This window comes from Vespula vulgaris, chromosome 9 (assembly GCF_905475345.1).
Source record: "Vespula vulgaris chromosome 9, iyVesVulg1.1, whole genome shotgun sequence".
Classification (NCBI taxonomy): domain Eukaryota; kingdom Metazoa; phylum Arthropoda; class Insecta; order Hymenoptera; family Vespidae; genus Vespula; species Vespula vulgaris.
In genome coordinates this window covers 6615828-6635755 of record NC_066594.1, presented here as the reverse complement: position 1 = coordinate 6635755, position 19928 = coordinate 6615828, and the positions used below count along the sequence as shown (strand labels likewise).

The following is a 19928-nucleotide window of genomic DNA, read 5'->3' as shown; positions in this document are numbered from 1 at the left end:
TTTAAGAAACTTCAAAATGCTTTCATCGGATTGGCTCATACCAGCGATGCTAACGCCATCTATCACAAGATGGACCGTATACTGTAACTAAACAGACTTTACTAAATCATAGCCTAAGTTAATATTTGCATTTATATCAATAACGTTTGTATTTATAATAAGTGTTGTTATATATACGAACAAACATTAATTAATCGTATTACAATGGCTACTAATGTAAGACACGTATTGTATAAGAAGGTAGTAAAGATGTTTATATAAACGTAGTAAACATTCAAATGTTACTACCGGCTTTTGAAAGAATTAAAAAAATATTTATGTAATTGTATTAATTTCTAGATTACAAGATTTATAGAAAATGTAGAAGACGCAAGTAATATAATTTCTTATTTAGACATGAAACAAAGACAATCGGGAGTGTTTTCTTTTATACTTCCTTTACGAACGAAACAGTATGATTTAAGAAACAACATAAAAACTATATTAAACTCTGACATAAAATCAGATTTAAGTGATATTATTGTTGAAGAGGATGCATTATCTCTTAATGTATTTAGAGAAGATTACATTAAGCAATTCCTTGAAAGCAATTGTCATAAAATTGTTCCTCAGAAACTTGTTAACAACAGTAAAAATATTGTAGTTGAATTTAGTTCACCAAATATCGCAAAACCATTTCATTTAGGACATTTACGTTCAACAATTATAGGAAATTATGTCGCCAATATAAATAGTTATTTGGGAAATAATGTCAAGAGAATAAATTATTTAGGTGACTGGGGTACACAATATGGTTTTATTCAGATTGGGATTGATATGTCTAATCTTGATAGTAAGAAAATGCAAAACGACGCTATCAGAAATTTATATAACGCTTACGTACTTGCTAATAAATCAATGGAAAATGATTCTACTATCGCAGATAAAGCTAGAGAAATCTTCAGACAATTGGAGACGGGAGAAAGTATTGCATGTCAAGAATGGGAGCTTTTTAGAAAATGTACGATAGAGGAATTAAAAAAAACTTATGATAGAATAGGTATTACTTTTGATGAATATCATTGGGAATCTATGTATAGAGCAGTGAATCTAAAAGAAATAATTTCGTTAATGGAAAATATGAATTTATTATCGTATGATAAAGAAAGTAGAAAAGTGATACATTTAAATTCAGAAAAAATTATACCTATTATTAAAAGTGATGGAACATCACTCTATTTAACGAGAGATGTGGGAGCAGCTATCGACAGGTATAAAAAGTATAAATTTGATTTGATGTATTACGTAGTTGACCAAACGCAAAGTAAACATTTTACAAATCTAATAGAAATATTACATAAAATGAATATGTCTTGGGCAGAGAGATTAAAACATATAAGGTATGGGCGAATACTTGGTATGAGTACTAGAAAAGGTACGGCTATATTTTTAGAAGATATTTTGAATGAAATAAGAGATGTTATGAGAGAAAAACAAATTCAGTCTCCCAGTAAGTTATTTTTACATGGTTTGTTACTTTGAGAAAGAGCTTCATTGTTTAAAAGAAATTATAAATTACCATTTATATATTTTAGCAACTAAGGTTTCTTTGGACATTTCTGATAATAGTTCTGATATATTAGGAATTTCTGCTGTGATAATTAATGATTTAAGAAGAAGGAGACAAAGAGATTATGAGTTCAACTGGAATGCAGCATTTGATGTGAGATTTTTTTTAATTTTTGCTCTCATTGAAATGAATTATTTCTTACCATATTATTATTTATTACCGTAATTATTTATGAGAATATATTTATGTTTTAATGTCAGATAGAAGGAAATACTGGTACAAAACTGCAATACGTCCATTGTCGTCTTTTTAATTTAGAAGAAAATTCTGGTGCTACTCTTCCAACTGAATGCTATCCATCAGTTTTGAAAGAGCCAATAGTTGACGACTTGATATGTATAATTAGTAACTTTGAAAATACAGTTTTAAGATCTTATCAAGATTTAGAACCGCGCATTTTAGTTACTTATCTTTTCGAACTGAGGTTAGTCCATACAACATAATAATTATAATAATATATTATTGTAACGATGTATTTATAAACATTTATTTTATTCAGCCACACTATCAACAAAGCTTTAAAAACATTGAAAGTTAAAGGTGAAACAGCAGATATTAGCAATCAAAGATTACTTATGTTCCATGTGGCAAGAAATGTCCTTGCACAAGGGATGAAATTGCTTGGTATAACACCTTTACACAAAATGTAATATAGCTTACCATAAAATATCAAATATATTAAATGCCATGAAAAGAGATTAGAAGTTTTTTCTAACATTTATAAATGTCCTCATTTGATGAATATATACCAATTGTTCTATCCAATGACACGAATAATATGTAATGTTTGGCAAGAATTAATTTTAAGGTAAAGAAATTTATTTTTAAATCTATTATCCTATACGTGATATAATTACATGATTTTTAAGTTTAAACAAAAGAAATATATTTCGAAAATTAACGTTTTTTCCATGTAAATTTCCTTCTTGCTCCTTCTTGGCCAAACTTTTTTCTTTCGCGTCTCCTCCAATCTCTCGTTAACAATCCAGCTAAGAAATTAAAAAAAATTATTTAATATCGTATATATCAGATTATAACATGTAATCGTCCATTCCTAATCTTACCAATTTTCATATTTTCTACAACCTCAGGAGTAACGAAACTTCGGAGACACCACGAAATGCCCCACCTTATCGCGCCTGACTGTCCAGTAGGTCCTCCATTTTCAACAGTGGCTTCGATGTCAACTTTCTCAACCATATTCGTAAAAATTAATGGAAATATTATCTGCAAAGTATATAATTAATTTTGCTTAAGAATATATTCTATATCCGAATTAGCGAAATAAGGTATAGTGTACGAAAAAATCTATTACGAAAATCGAATCTTAAATACAAACACACACACACACATGTATATAGCTACTAACATTTATACCTAATCGTTATAATATTTGTTCGCAAGAAACGTCATCATTACAGATTATCCGAAGATTTTCCTGGCGAAAGAAATGAAAAATTAAATTTTCATCAATGTATATTCTATCAAATCAATCATCTTGAGATTGGTCCCTTATATATCAGTCTTTATAATACATTAAGTGAGTTTTTGTTGTTTGTTTCTTTTCTATTGATAAAAGGCAAATAGGTGTGACAATAATCCATATATATGTAATTTATATATATCCATTTATATAGATGTTATTGTGTGTTCATGTTCACGTACACTTTGCCCAACTCATATACTCTTGTCCTTCGCCAAACGATTAACAATATCCTCCAATATATCATTCGTATGTAATAATTGTGTTTTAAGCGACTTTATAGTTTCTTCATTTGCATTCAATCTTGCTGATAACTCTTCGACAGCCAATCTCAAGCCAGACTCGGAGGATTCTTCGCTTTGTTGTTTCATCCAGGTTACGTGGTCGCTAAGGCTAATATTGTCATCATTGATATATGGCATGTTCTTTTGTGCAATCTCGTAAGCAGCTTTTAAAATATCCTTAGGCAATCGTTTCTCCAAAGGATTTAATGGTTTTACAACGAGAACGTGTTTGCGATTTTCAACGTCTATTTTATGATTGGTCATCCATTTTCGAAAGGTATATGGTATAGAAGCATTATGCAGTACCATTTCAGTAAATAGAATTAATTTAGTTTGACGTACCAACTTGGTAAGTCCTGCGTGATTCCTTAAACCATTAATATCATGTACGGCGATGCCAACTAATAAGTTCATTAATATCACCGTTACAAAAACGATGAAGAGAGTGAAGAGAATTTGTGAACAGACGGATAGCGGATGATAAATCACGAAAGGACCGTCGGCAACTTGATCCGCTTGATTAATAAGACCCTCAAAGTCCAATTCGCCGGCCATCATTGCTAACACCTTGATAAGTCCGGTAAAAGGATTACCAAAGGCTGGTTCACCAACGAAAATAACGCAAAAGCTAATAGTGAATCCTATCAGTAATCCAGAATAGGCCAATAAAAGTTTTGCGAATTCAAATTGTATGTGGGTGAACATAGCAACGTAAGTTCCAAAAGCAGGTAACTGTCCAACCATCAGCATCAGATTTGTCCAGGCACAAAGTATGGCGAATGCACCGACATAATTTTGCCAATCGTACGTCTTTCCTGTGTAAACAAATGACGTTACGAAAACGCTTACTATAACTATACCATCGAGGACGTTATCTATGTTCGAGAAATATTGTTTCACTGATTTATAGACCATAAAACCAAATATCTTTCTGGGTATGGTGACACAGGTCAGTACGAGACAGAGGTACCATTCGATTTCAATGACTGGTCTTCTGAATAGAAAGCCTGAAATTCGTTTACTGTTGCAGATCTTTGAACTTGGAAAATCATCGTGATTGTAACATTTGTATGCAAGTGCCGTTAGTACATAAGTAGTCATACAGATCACAGTCATGGCATAAAGGAAGATCCTCATCAAATAAAACTTTCTTATCTTCTCCCATTTGAGATGAAGAAAAGCCATGACCAATGGATGAGATAGCAGATCTTTCCGACGTTCTTGTACGAAAGTATTGATGAAACTGGTTTCGCATTGATTGTTGCTAGGAAAGAGTAGGTCAAAGTGTAATCTCATTTCGAATTCTCTGTTATGTGGTACAGGACGTCTAAGTCTGATGGATGCGTCGAGTCTTTCTCGAAAGACCTGCAAGGACTCGGGTATTTTTCTTAATATGATGTTCAAAGCTGATAAGCCTGCACTGGTGGTAGCACTGACGTCAGCTCCGGCCCAAATCAAAGTATCGACGCAATGGGACTGTTCGTTCAAAGCGGCTATATGAAGAGGTGTGAAGCCCGTTCGATCCGCCGCATTGACTAAGGCACCGTGCTTCAATAAAAGTTCGACCAACACTGCCGAAGAATCTGTACTCATAACGGCAAAATGTAATGGCGTTCTATGCGTACGATCTACGGCATTAATGTTACTACCTGGTACAGTTAGCAATAGCTCGACACAGGGTATCGATTGGACGAAGCAAGCAACATGAAGGGGTGTCTCTCCAAGATGATTCTTTTCGACAACGCTAGCGCCCCGTTCCAAGAGTACCTTCACCACGTCTATGGCTCTTGCTCGAATGGCACAGTGAAGTACCGGTTCGACTATTTCCTCGTAAGCACAAGTGTTTAACTTGGCGCCGCTGTCCAAAAGTAGAACGGTCGTTTCTCTCGATTTTCCCGAAGCCGCAAAGTGAAGGGACGTGTAATGATTCGTTGGATTTTCACAATTAACGTCGACACCTTTCCCAATAAGATGTTCCAAACAGGACACGTTTCCACTCAAGGAAGCTGTTAGGATAGCGTTCATTCCAGTGCAGGGCTCGACATAATTAATATCCGCGCCCAATTCTTCGAGTTTGGGTAAAAGATGAGAAAGGCCACGATGACATGCCCAGATATAAGAAAGATTCTTCAGATGTTCGCTCAATGATATTTCCGATGGCACGATACCGTTCTTTTCCATTTCCAATAATAATTTGATCTCGGTAACACCGAGTATAGACCAGAAGACTGACCTTATGTTGCTACCATCTACGCGTAACGCATTCCTCAGAGCTTCCAAATTATCGAAGAAAAGAGATTCGTCGGCTGGCGGTGGTTCACCTGCGTCGATCTCGACGTGTTTATTCGTTGAATTAGCCGTTAAGTCCTCTTCTAGCACAACGATCTGTTCAGGACAATAGTCGTTAACGTGCCCATATCTTGCTGACCTATAAGTCGAAGCCAATCTCACGGACAAAGGATCTTCACCGTTGGGACGATCGTTCAAGCAAGACATGGAGTAGAGTCTTCGTCTTCCTTCGTTATTATTATTATTATTACTGTTGTTGTTGTTGTTGTTGTTGTTTATCGAACTTGGTGGCTTTAGACTGTCCATCTTCGTTTCTTCAATTTCACCGAAACGTTAATAGGAAATCTTTTTTCCAACCCCCCACCTAGAAATTCTATCTTCTGCTTCTTTAAAGACCAGAGAAGATAGCTTTCGACGTGAACGTAACTCAGGCCACTACGTACTTATCTTTCGTCTTGATCTCCACCACGGAACATCTCAATCATTTCTCTCTACGTCTGTCTCTGTCTTTCGTTTTCTTCGTCTATCGCGTCACGTCCCAAAGTCGTTTAAGATCGTTTTAACGAGAACGCTCTCGTCATTGCACTACACGCGACTACCGGTGTCGCTCGGCCGAGTGACTTATATCGTTTCTGCGTTATAAGTATTGCGATGGTAGAGAGGATAGCCAGAGAACGAAGGTGTGTGTATGTGTGTGTGTGTGTGTACGTGAGAAAGAGAGAGAGAGAGAGAGAGAGAGATATGCGTTCTATATATAGAACTTAGGACGTTATCGCTTGGATTCAGCAACTGCAGGACTCAGCGACCCCATGTGTTTTTGGCCGTGAACTTCACGGGCTAACACTAACGGGACAGGGTCATACGATCAGCTAGCGTACAGTATCCACCAGAGACGATTGCTTCCTTGCTTTCTCTTCTTGAACTTTTCTAAATGAAATTTATTCACCTTCAATATCGATCGGTATCGAGATGAAATTTTTTTTAAGGATCAACTTCGAACGATCTTCGAAGAAACTATTTAGACGCACGTCTCGTATGTCAGAACATTTTAATTCATATTATAATAATATTTTTAACGAACGTTATATGTATTTGTTCGTACCAAATTTCAATGAAAATTGATGGATTTATATAAAGATTGACTTTCTCTTGTTAAAACTTCTTTGAAGAAAGTCTTACTTTCTCTTTATTGGTACGCTGCCAAAAAACACCTGTTCTTTTAATTTTATTTATTTATTTATTTATTTATTTTTTCTTTCTTTCTTTATGAAAGTGTATAAGAAAGAATCGATTCTCGACGATGATGATCGTATCTTGAGGAATGATTTTTTATGACCTTTAAGCTCGAATAAATTTTTCCTTCGTTCGTTAAGTAAGAAAGAGTATATTAGAATATATTATTGTATATTACAATCTCTTACGAAATGTAAATTTCCATATATTCCATCTGGCGGAACAAAAAAAGAAAAAATCTCGTGTCCTTGATTTTATTCCAAGTCGAATTTTCGAAAAGGCCAAGTTAATAATGACATTGAGATAATAATCTTTATCGACGAGATTATCTGCGGTGATTTTTTTTTCTTTTTTTCTGTTTCTTTTTTCGTTATGTAGCGTTTTTGGAAGAATTGATTATTGAAGGAGTTAAATAATTATTGGTAAATCGATAGGCTTTCGAAGAAAATGTCGATAATTAATTACATGACAATAGAGTTATTTTACGGATATAACAATGACTGATGACGTTAACAAACGTTAATATATGTATATAGACCAGTTGAAAATGTATTCACGTATCACCACCCATCATGATTTTCGATGGAGATCTTGTCCGCAGGCTAACTTGCCACGTCGAGACCACGACCGGTTCGTACGATTGCTTGGCGAATACTACTCCTTAAGAATTCGTTGCTTGACGACAAAATGCACGAAGAAATAAAAAAGTAGTAATGCAAGAATTCATATGGTGGGAGAGAAGATATACGTATGTACGTGTGTATGCGTGTGTCTGAAATAAATAAATATAAAGAAAAAGAAGAGGAATATAATCGATACGAAGTAGAGAATTTTCTTTTACGATAAGAAGAAGTGAGAGTTTTTTTTTCTTCTTTTTATTAATAAATATAATGAAAAGAATTTTTTGTGATACAAAGAGGAAAATTTTTTTCTGTGATAAATGCGAGGATTTCTTTTTTTTTTTTTTTTTTTTTTTTTAATAACTATAAAGGAGAGGATTTTTATGATAAAAATAAATTCTTTTCTTTGCTCTCTTCAAAATAATAATGATGATAATGATATACTGCAATCAATCAAGTTATATGAAAGATATTCAGTTATTCTTACAATACTCCTTGAGATATTCATTATCTGTACAAATATTGTTCAAGTAATTGAATCTTTTTAAGTATCGATATTTATTCACAAGTTGAGAGTATTTTCTCTCTGAAATATGTCTCGTAGTTTTATCATAAGTGTTTGAACGATGAAGAAAATCCTCATAAATAAATTATCGTCTTATTCTTGTTTTTTCATATTCATTCAGTTTTACAACATATGTATAATGATGTACATTATGCATGCTTTTAATTATACATATTTTCATTATCATCATTATCTTGTCTCTTTACATTTCTTCTTTTTTTTTTCTTCTATTAATATCTATTAATATAAAATATGAAATAAATAAAATATAAAATATGAAAAATTTGTTTAATCGAAGCACTTTACGAGTTAAAAAAATTCGAACGATAGATTTTGAATTCTTACAAGAATAGAATAGATTGAAAGTTCTTAAATGATATTAAAAATCAATTATTTCTTTTCGAGACTTTTTTAAGCTAATTTTTTTTTTGTCAGATTATAAAACTAAAAATCTAACTACTATCTTGAAAAAGTCTCGGAATAAAGTAATTAATATCAAAAATTAGCAAAGAACTTTTGATCCATTAGAAATATTATCTATTAGAAGATACTTATCTCTCTCTTTCTCTATTATTTTATGAATTTCTATTTCGCTCTTGGCTAATACCTTTCACCAACTGTACGATGACGATTATACTTTCGGGGTGTGTCGTTATTATACTAAACTATTTTCTACAACTACGATGATGAACATTCAATTCGAACAAAATCATACACACGTACACACAAACGTGCGCACATGATTTATATATATATATATATATATATATTCATACATTGACAATAAAAAAACTTAGAAAGAACCTAACAAATAACAGAGTTTTATCTTTGAAAAAACAAAATCGTATAATTTGTTTACGATTAGACTAATTATCAAGTTAATTGATAATTGACAATTGATATTCTGGAAAGTTAAGTCATCGTCATCATCATTACCTTGAAATATCATACTTGTTTCTCCAAAAAATTGAAAAAATTTAACGTCCTTGTCATAGTCGCGTGCTACAAAAAGCAATTACTATCCAACATGGCGCGTTCCCATCCATTTTATCGAATAAATCCGAAAGTTGCGCGAGTGAACAGGTTTTTGGAATTTTAAATCTTACTATACCCTTTCTATTATACCTGCTCTGTGTCTCGAGACACGTTTCTCTTTTATCTTTTGAACACCCACGCTCACTGGCATACGAGATTAAAACATAATAATATCGTGCTAAATCTATTCTCAATGTCTTTTCTAACTTTTTTTTTCGATGGGGTATGTGCGTGTATGGGGTATTATAAAGTGGCTGACTAAACAGGTCGTTGTTTGAACCGTAAAAAACTAAAAAGAGAAAATAAATAAAAGTAAAAGGATGAACGGTTAAATATAAGTGGTATTTATCTGGAAAGAGAAATGCTATTAAAATTTTTGGAGATAAAAAAAATGACGGAGAGAAAAAAAATGTCTGTGTTTACAAAGATTGAAATGTTCAATAAAAAGTCTGCATTGACCAATTGGAATAATACATAAAATTAAAATTTTTTAGTAAGAGACAAGAGATTTATCTTATTTTATAAAGTCAAGAAAAAAAAATATATATATGTATATCTATTATCTTAAATTGGTATAAATTAACTTTCACTATAAAAAATTAACAATACGTGTACTAAGTGCCCTTCAACCATAACATATAATAATGTCCCGTTAAGTCAATTAACATACTGTGATATATGTATACTTAACATATATTGAATGTACTTCCGGTAGAGTACAAATCATGAAACGACTGGTACTTTCTGTAGATCGTTTATAGATAAATACAGTAAAATAGATAGATATTTTTTTAATGTTAAAATGATTATCATCAGAGTTTCATAGTGTCATCTTATATAATGAAACCTGATTGAAAAACAACATTAGCATTGTTAAATGATTTAAAAGTTGTATTAACACCTTCGAGAGTAATGTTTTAGTTACGTCAGTAATTAAAAAAAAAAAAAAAAAGAGAGAGAGAGAAAAAGAAAGAAAAAAAAACACACGGATATAATACTAGCTTTGACCTATTTGCGTATAATTTTTATAGGATGGGCTAAATGTTCTTAACAGATATTAAAAATCGATTACTCTTTTTCAAAACATTTTAGTCTAATATTAATTTTTTTTATTAATTTTTTGTTCAAGAAATCTAGCTCGTAAAATTGCAAGCCTAATTAAAATGTTAAAAGATCTCGAAAAGGTATAATTGATTTTTAAAATTGTTCAAAAAGATATTTTGGCCCATCTATAAAGTTTTGTTCCACGTTGTACAAAACAGAGTTATTAGAAGATTAAGAAGAATGTATGCTCATAGATACGTGTACAAAGATAGAGATACATAGGATACGTATGTGACGATTACCTTAACAAGATAATTTAAGATTATTTCCCTGTAAAGACGTTGACGATGATTGTCTCAATATAATTGTTCATTCAACGGAGTTGGTCTTGATGCGATGGTAAAACGTTTGTTTGATACTTTTTATTACTATACAATAATGTTACCAAAACTTTTTCTCCAATCATTTGTGGAATATTTTTCATTTATATTTACAATCACGTTGGCAGTGGTCAGCAAGTAAATTGTTGAGCAATTTACATACATTCTTACATACATTGTTGTTACTACTTTAAATGCAAGAATATAATGAGAACGCAAGTGTCACAATTTTCTGTTCTTTTTTCTTTCTTTTTTTTTCTTTTCTTACAACATACCTTAGTACACAGCCAATTTCTTTCGTATTCCACTACGTAATGACAACAATAAAAAGTTCAAGAACATAATAGTCGTTCTTACGTATAGAAAGTAATTTTCGTTATAAGAATTAAAAGATTTATAAATCGGTTACGTATATTTCATAAACCACAAATATGTGAATATCTGCGTGTACGCGTGACATTTTTTAATAGATAAACAATTTAATTTTGTTTGTTTCTTTTTCTTTTTTTTCTTAACATCTTAAACGTGACCGTTTTTTAAATGAAAATTGCATACGCCAGATTAAAGTTTTACATATAATTTTTTTATTTTATTTTTGCAAAAAAAAAATGTATATGTGTATTTATATAAAAAAAGAAACATTAGGTATATAATTACATATTTTATTTTTATACTTAATTTATTTATTATATTATACTTATATTATACTTAATTTCTATGGATGATCAATAGCTCTTTGTAATATTTAATCTAGCTTTGTTATCTTTTATAAAATATTTGTGTCATGGACGGAACACAGATAGGCAACTAGTAGCGCGTAATCAAAATTTATTAGAGTTCAAGAAAAAAAGAAGGAAAAAAAAACAAAAAAAAAAAAGATTACATACATCGCGTTTCATTGATTTATATATTACAAAAAATTATACGAATATGAATTATCGTATGTGGATACATATATAAAAAAAATATTGTTAACGCAACAAACGTAACCCGATATATAGACAACGATAGAAAAAAAAAAGTCTCAGTACAAACAAAAAATAATAATAATATAATAAAAATTAAAGAATGTATTATTCCAATATTACATTTCTTCTATATATTCAACGAATCGAAGAATTTGATTGACTTTATTATATTTATTCCTTTCGTTTTTATAAATTCTCTTATAAAATTAAATTCCAATTGAATCGACTGTTCAAGGAAAAAAAATTCATAGATTTTTTCCTTGTGCCATTTAATCAAATATATTTTAATAGTTATTGATTGACTAGTTGTCAAAATTTGGCATCCTTTAAAATGCTTCGAGATACCTAATACGATACATAAGACTGTATAATTAATGAAATTTGTTGTTTCATTTCGCACAGTGGGAAGTCCATGATTAAAAAATAACAAATGGGAAGGAAAGAAGATAAAAGAAAAAAGAAACAAAAAAGGAAAAGAAAAAAAAAATAAAAGAACAAACGAAGTTCGATAAACATCCCGATCGTTGTTGATTAGAATTTTAACGAGTTAGAAGAAATTAATTATCCAATTAATATCTCTCTCGTTGATCACGGATCCGATCTAATCTAGTCCCTCTAATGATTCTCATCCTCTTGCTGTTCTTTATTATATCTCTTGTCCATAGCAAGAGCAATAACAAGATCCTGTATAAGCTGATGATTCTTCTCACAAATTTTTCTTACTTCCAAGAGTTCGTCCTTGAATTTATTGCCATTGTCCTCAGTAAGGATATCGTTTTCGTTAAAGCGGTTTCTGATCGTCGAATAGCCATCGCTCTTAACATAAGTGTAATACGTGCTATTACTTTTTTTACTGGTTAAGGTACCACTTATAAATTTCCTATCTTTGGCAACCTTGTGAGCAGCCGTCAAAACGTCACGAGGTAATCTCGTTTCTCTAGGATTCAATGGCCTAACGGTGAGAATAGCACGTAATGGTGACGGCAATACGACAGCCGTCCACCATAAAAGTTTCGTCAATTTATTTGGCAATAATCCAAGAAAGAGAGCTCTCTCAACGTCACAAATTAATTTCGTTTGTCGTACCAACTTAGCAAGACCTGCAGTCTTTTGAAGACCTTTAATATCATGAACCGCTATACCTACGAGCAAATTCATCAATACTATAGTGACGAATAGAAGGAATAATACGAATGATAGTTGAGCAGACACTTGAAGTAGAATCCACGAGGTACCACTTACGTCTACTGATTTACCACCTTCCTCCTCACCAGGGAAAAATAAATCCTCAAAGTCTAACTCGCCGGTCATCATAACGAGAACTTTTATCAGACCTGTGTGAGGACTGCTGAACGATTTCGATCGTGGAAATATAACGCAGAAACTAGCGGTAAAACCAACGAGTAAACAGGCATAAGCTAGCAAGAGCTTAAATACTTGTGCTTGAACGCTGGTAAACATAGCTACGTATGCACCAAACATCGGAAGTTGTCCTATCATTAGCATGAGGTTACTCCAGCCACATAATACAGCGAAAGCACCAACGTGACTCTGCCAAGTATAAGTTCTGCCGGTATAAACGAAGGACGTAGCAAAGACGCTTAATATCACGCACCATTCGACCATATTCTCAGCCTGAGTGAAGAACTGTTTGACAGAAAGGTAAGTTAAGATACCTGTTAACTTTCTAAGAGCTTCTAATACGGTAAGAACTACCAAGGCGTACCATTCGACCTCTAACACTACAGGATGCCTATAAAGAAAACCGTTTAGTCCTGTGGTATTGGCACAAAGTGTTGTACTAGGATCGTCTACCTGTCCATGGGACTCGTTGTAACAATTATGAGCAAGAGCAGTTATCACCCAAGCGGTAAGGACAAGAACGTAGAGCAGATAAAACAACAATCTACCGATATAATATTTTTTGATCTTTTGCCATTTAAGATGAAGAAACGATTGGCAAAGGGGATGCTCGAGTATCTCTTTGTAACCCTCCTTGACGAAAGTACCTAAATAACCGATCTCTCCTTTCTGTTGATGTTGCAGAAGGGGATGAAAATCAAGTCTCAATTCGATCTCACCGGCGGCTGACCTATGTTGATGAAGAGTGATCGAGGCGTCTAATCTTTGTTTGAACACGTCCAAGGATGTTGGGGTTTTACGTAGTATTATTGACAATGCACTGGTACCCCCCTTGGTTCTTGCACTGAGGTCGCCATTGTGTTGTATCAATATATCAACGCATTGCGATAACTCGTTCAAAGCAGCCACGTGAAGTGGCGTATAACCATATTTATCGATCTTATTAACGTTTGCCCTCCAAATGATAAGAGTTTCGGTAACGTCGTATGCCAACAACGATCTACCTAAAGCTAAATGAAGAGGCGTTCTACCGTCTATATCTTCGTCGTTTGGATCGCTATGGCCTTTCCTTAATAAAAGCTCGACGCAGTCCAAGCAATGAGAACGAGCTGCCAAATGCAATGCTGTCTGACCTCTGTTATTCTTCGAATTAACGTTCGCATCGTTTTCCAACAATAGTTCAACGTTTTCGAGACATCCAGCTTCGGCAGCTAGATGCAATGCGGTGTCGCCTTTCTTGCTCGATAGATCAACTTGACAAGCAGCTTGTAAAAGTATCTTCAAACATGCTGGATCCCCTCTATCGGCTACGTAATGTATCGGTGCGTACCCGTTAACATCCAATCGATTCAATGACACATTATTTGGTGCCAAAAGTTTTAACACTTCCAAAGCATTACTACGTGCCGCTACATGAAGTACCGTCTCTTCCGAATGTAACGATTCCTCGGTGATACCTTTCTGTAAGAAATACCGTGCTACCTCGTAGGAATTACCAAAAGCCGCATAATGAAATGGGGTGTGGCCCTTACCGGAATTTACGTTGGCTCCATGGCCGATCAAATATTCTACACCGACTAGCGAATTACTAAACGCGCAAAGATGCAACGGAGTTAAATTTTGTTCTTGTTCCGAGGTATTCACGTTAGCTCCGCACTTTACAAGGGCAACTATGTAATCCGCACGACCGAGAAAGCTAGCTTGTAACAATAACGTATCGATCTCTTCCTGTTTGTAACTATTTGCTATCTTTTCTTTATCTTCCACGTCGATCTTTCCCAATTCAAGATCTTCCAAAATTTGTATCTTACTTCCTATTTGTCTCGTATGCTCGATCAATAGATTTCTGATAATGTCTTTGTTAACTTGCAAGGAATAATTGATTTCTTCGGCACTAGAGCTTTCGCTGATACACATAGAGTAACAATGAGGTTCTTCTACGGGTGGTGGTGTTCCATAATCCATCGAACGTTCCGACGACCAACCACCACTTTCAATATCCTGTGAAGAAGGACTCTTTGATCCTAACCATCGTGTCAACAGCAAAGAGGTCGTCGGTTTACATTTAGCCGACATAGGCGTGGTTGTATTCGAGTCATTCATATCATCAGCTCTCTCTTTCCTTTCTATTTCTCTTCTTGGCAATGGTAAAATTAATGTCCTTGAAGTATCGCTCATCCCGGCCCGGTAGCCATTGTTTGAGCTCAAGTTATCCTTGCGTTCATCTAAAATGGATATAATATTTTTTCTTTCTTTTTTTTTTTATAAACTTTCTATACACTAAACGGTATGTGTACTCGATTAAATGCGATACATGATGTCATTTCGTAATATCGATTTCGATATAAAGATTAATGAGGATTAATGAAGTAATTAAAGGAATAAACATACATACATACATACATACATACATCATACATACATACATATATCCATATATGTATATCAAAAGTGTAACATACAGATTGCAGAGTCGTGTTGATCACTGTGTGTATGTTGACAGTTTCAGAATATCTTATTGTCAATTCCACGAGTGATAATAAAGTTAAAAGCTTTTGTTGAAATGCACATACGTACACACACATACATTCGCACACATTTATGAGATATATGTATGTACATACCTATCTCGATATGACGTCGAAATCAGTCGCAAGTAAAGCGTTACGTATGTACATATGTATGTACAACGCGAATGTCAATTGGAAAATCGGGCAAATAGATTGCTAAGTACTAAGACGTGTGAGATCCGTTACCTACTGGAACTGACATTATTTACTTCGTGACTCCTCCAAGAATTAAGGACAAGAACGTTCTCGATAATCACGTGGTCATAACATAAGAATTTACTCTAAGAACAAGACGACGTATGACGTTACTTAAAGAATATGTGCACATTTTTTTTTACACATATAAATTTATAAATAAATAAATATATATATTATTATATATATATATATTTAATATAAATAAGCAATATATATATTTAATAAATAAATGAATAAATATATATATATATACATTTATCCAGAAACAAAAATTAATGAAAGTACAGTCTCATTTAGTGATAATTTTAATTAAAATAAATAACAAGGATTATATACCCGATCTTGTATGATCAAATAGAAAGAGATTTTAATGAGCCTGTCTCCCAATCGAATCGATTCGGAAGGAATATAATCACCTTGATGATCAAATGCCGGGAACTGCATTTGTTTAAAGTAGATCAGGCGAATAACAGTTTGAGGTAACTTTCGTCCTCGTTGTATTACTCGATCGTACCATCGGACGGTCCGATCGACACTGAGCCAGTGTATGCTCCTGCTGGCCGTTCAAACCGGCAATTTTCTCCAACGTTTCTCACATATACACGAGAGTCGCGGAAATGTACACAGGTGTTAACAACAAGTAGGGTCAACCGGTTAAACCGGCCCTCTTAATATTCCTTCATGCCCTTAGAATCCAATCTATTCGCGGATTCATTGATATACATATATTTCAGATTATTATTGTTGTATTGAAACAATTGATATTAATTTATATCGCGAGTAATCGTACATCATTTTTCATCATTTTTCTTTTCCTTTCGTTAAAATCCATTGAAGAATTTGCGCGACGTTCTTTAGAAAAATATTTCGAAATAAATAACAAATACGACATTGGATTTATTGTCGGTCATTTTGATTTTATAAGTGATCCATTAAATGAGAAATTAATCGGCTCTTGAAAGAAATCATGACTCATTTTAATCGTGTGCAACTTTGGAGTATTCACCATTCAATGAAGCAGTACCAGCAGCCATATTTTTTTTCTTTAATCTCTTACTTTCTATAATGTCAAATTCTTAAAAATTGATACACCTTTGTGTATCCATTTATTCTTATATTTCGTTGTTATTATGTAAAGTCTAGATGTTATCTTTTATCATTTCTTTTTCATATCGTTTGAAGTTTAGGTGAAAGATGCGATCCATGTGAAATGATCACAGATCGAGCAGAGAAAGTTATGGTCGTATATTCTTTCAATCTTGTGTATCTGATTTCATTGGAAAAAAGATTATCTTGAAAAATGATCGATAAAAAAATATAATAATAATAATAAAACAATAAAAAGAAAAATAATGGAAAAGAGAATTTGTTAGATAGATCTTAAAAAAAAAATAAAATAAAATAAAATAAAAATAAAAAAAAATAGAAATAAATATAAAAGTCGATCATAAATATTTATTAAAAGATTTTTTTTCCTTAGCCTTCCATTAATATTTTTAAAAGTTATTTGTACATTAAGATACTTCGATCAAATATTTTGATCTTAAAGTTAGATTCATAAGCGATATAACTCGAAGGTCAGTCTCGGTTTGAAAACTTTGGATTGGCATTTATAATTTTCAACGTTCTATAGAACAAAGTTGAGCAACTGTATTATCGTCGTCTTTGAGCTATGCAATTGATTCTACCAGGTATTACGAACTGGTGAAATCATCTTTGTTCATTATATCATACACGGATCTTACGTTACATAAGAATCTAGAAACGTTTTTGTAATTATAATCGACGCAAATAATCTTATGATCTTATTAAGTCGTGTTAGATAGTAAAACTGATGATATTCATCTAAAAATATACATCTATATATTCATATATATATATATATATATATATATATATGTACATGTACATATATAAAATGAGTCTGTGATTATAATAGTAATCGAAATTATAGCAGATATTAAAAGACATATTTTTTTTTAGACGCTATTTAAAAAATTTTTTAATTATATAAAAGAATTATTTTTCTCAAAAATAAATATACATACTTACTTTCTCTGTTTGTCATTATAGAAAAATAATTTTGATATAATTCAAAGTCAAATGTCAAACAAATTGTAGAATAAGAAATATATGATTCAGATTATTCAAGGACTCAAATCATTCATGCGAAGAATATTGTATAAAATATTCTACTATTGTTCGTGATTATATATAATCGTATCATTGATATATTTATGTGAATATCTCATTAAGATAAAAAGAAAGAAATAATGTAACAAAAACTTACCTGCTGCCGAGATTGCATGTCATGGAAGTAAGAGATGTCCTTTCCATTAATCGTTATTTTCCCTGTACCTTCACCCCATACCGTTACTGTGGCAATTGCACTTTTTCTTTGACAAGCTGTGATAAAAAAAAATTCCATTACTATATTGTTTTTAATATATCCAAATTGAATTGAAATTTATTGTACAACATAATCTATATAAATATATTTCAGAACTTACGGAAAATTTTAACATATGGTTTTCCATCTTCATTATATAATACCTATAAATAGAAAAAATGTTATATTTTTATTCCTACTGTAGAAAAAAAAAGGACATATTTATAAATGTCATATAAATTAATATATTTATTATTTCTAAATTCCGCAAAAAATTTTTGTTTGTATATAATTTATTATAAAAAAAATATACTTACAGGCAAAATGTTTTGCTTATTTATATTTACAGATAAGGTGTTTCGATACTTCATGATAAATTTTCTTTCGTTTTGGGATAATGGATGATTTAATAGTCTTTCCATTGTTTTGACAAAGTATTCATACTAAAAATAGATATAATTTTTTTTTCTTATTTAATTATTATGAAGGTTATTCAAAAATTACAAAGTTCTTTAAAACTTACATGATAATCCGTCAAAGTTTCTTGTAATACCTCTTCTAATTGATTTTTTGATATCCATACTGATCCATACGCATCTCTGAAAATAATAGAATAATAAAATATATATCAAATAATATATAGAGTTCTATCATATTTTTATCACATGATGAAATTAATATTATATTACATACAATTTATTTTCATTAGGAAGCGTTCCAGTAGAATCAATAAACTTATCTTCTGTGTCATCTAAATTTTGTAACTTCTCTGATATTTTCTGTAAATAAAAAATTATATTAAAAATTTTTCTTATATATAATATCTTTGATTAGTCATTTAAAGTCTTACGTGAAGTGTTTCGTAGTAAAAAGGATATAAGGTATAAAAAAAAGGATGACAAGGTTTTCCATCTGCAAAAAATTGTCCTGTCCTTTGAAATATAAACAAATCTTTTGGATGTTTCATCAAGGGACGTGCTTTAGGCTCGTATAATCCAGATGGAAAAAGATATTCTATTGATCTCTAAATAAGGTTTTACAATTATGATAAAATTAAAAACTTATATAATTGTAATTTATATCGTATGAAGAACAATCATAAAGAATCATAACTTGTTCGATTATTATGACTTACGTCGATATCTTCTTGGGTAAAATGTTCAGGATCCTCGCCCATCATATTTGCTAGATGTCTTTTACCTTTTTCATATGCTTGTATTTCTTTTTTCATAAGTTCCTCTATAAAAAGAACAACATTCATAAGGATTCATCAGATATATACTTTTATTATAAACAGATACGTTAATTTAAAAAAAAATAAATTAGGTTATTAAATAAAAAAAAAAAAAAATAACTAACCATTTGCTCTAATACGCTTTAAATAACCTTGCATAGCTTTACTCAAATTTGTCAATTCCATTTCGTCTGTCGTAGATACATATTGATGCGTACTAGATAAACGAAATATTGATTCCTAATATAAAACAAAAATATAAATAATGTTATATATATTTTGAGGTTAACTTTAAAATCATATAGAATTTAAAATATTACTATCATTGATATTTCAAACCATCAATTTATAATTACCAAACATTGAGTTGGATTCGATGACACGCCGAGAACATTATTATTAATTCTTAATAAATTCCGAAATTTTGCAAAACGTACGAACATGGGAGATGCCATGTTTACAGTTTTTAGGATGATTTAAGATTTAATAAACATACTATCGATAATCGTAACATCGATATAAAATTCGATTATACAGTTTCGATATAAATGTCGATATATATGTTAGACTAAATACAAATCAATGCCTTCGTTGTTCAACAGGTAGGATATAAATATATATATAATATATATATATTCTAATTGTTATGAACTGCAAATTGTTAT

At 31.7% G+C, this 19928-nt stretch overlaps 3 protein-coding genes across 12 annotated transcripts; 1 reads left to right on the top strand and 2 right to left on the bottom strand.

Annotated features, from left to right (window-relative positions):
• Window positions 1–75: 75 nt before the first annotated feature.
• On the top strand, window positions 76–2307 carry LOC127066088 (probable arginine--tRNA ligase, mitochondrial). 2 transcript variants are annotated; one of them, XM_050999375.1, is made up of 5 exons: window positions 79–240; window positions 340–1489; window positions 1575–1702; window positions 1810–2033; window positions 2109–2307. In XM_050999375.1, the coding sequence occupies exons 1-5, from the start codon at window positions 205–207 to the stop codon at window positions 2257–2259; spliced, it is 1689 nt and encodes a 562-aa protein (XP_050855332.1). In that variant the 5' UTR covers window positions 79–204; the 3' UTR covers window positions 2260–2307. The 2 variants fall into 2 exon arrangements, with proteins under 2 accessions (XP_050855333.1, XP_050855332.1); XM_050999376.1 differs by lacking the exon at window positions 2109–2307 and having other exon boundaries at window positions 76–240; window positions 1814–2012.
• LOC127066083 (28S ribosomal protein S9, mitochondrial-like) lies at window positions 2083–19784 on the bottom strand. Of its 5 annotated transcripts, XM_050999368.1 has the most exons (11): window positions 19620–19784; window positions 19389–19503; window positions 19165–19268; window positions 18880–19053; window positions 18723–18808; window positions 18553–18628; window positions 18347–18472; window positions 18151–18193; window positions 17931–18046; window positions 2674–2836; window positions 2083–2598 (listed from the first exon to the last, which is right to left on the bottom strand). In XM_050999368.1, exons 1-11 carry the CDS (start codon window positions 19716–19718, stop codon window positions 2507–2509), a joined length of 1194 nt encoding a protein of 397 aa, XP_050855325.1. In that variant the 5' UTR covers window positions 19719–19784; the 3' UTR covers window positions 2083–2506. The 5 variants fall into 5 exon arrangements, 3 of the variants coding, with proteins under 3 accessions (XP_050855325.1, XP_050855326.1, XP_050855324.1); XM_050999369.1 differs by lacking the exon at window positions 19389–19503 and having other exon boundaries at window positions 19620–19732; XR_007782269.1 differs by lacking the exons at window positions 2083–2598; window positions 17931–18046; window positions 18151–18193; ... (5 more) ...; window positions 19389–19503; window positions 19620–19784 and adding exons at window positions 2987–3047; window positions 3275–7068 and having other exon boundaries at window positions 2689–2836.
• Window positions 8320–17391, bottom strand: LOC127066081 (transient receptor potential channel pyrexia). 5 transcript variants are annotated; one of them, XM_050999364.1, is made up of 3 exons: window positions 15977–16634; window positions 15497–15723; window positions 8320–15097 (listed from the first exon to the last, which is right to left on the bottom strand). In XM_050999364.1, exon 3 carries the CDS (start codon window positions 15048–15050, stop codon window positions 12126–12128), a length of 2925 nt encoding a protein of 974 aa, XP_050855321.1. In that variant the 5' UTR covers window positions 15051–15097; window positions 15497–15723; window positions 15977–16634; the 3' UTR covers window positions 8320–12125. The 5 variants fall into 5 exon arrangements, with proteins under 5 accessions (XP_050855321.1, XP_050855320.1, XP_050855322.1 ...); XM_050999363.1 differs by having other exon boundaries at window positions 16057–16634; XM_050999365.1 differs by having other exon boundaries at window positions 15497–15637; window positions 16057–16634.
• Window positions 19785–19928: the final 144 nt, after the last annotated feature.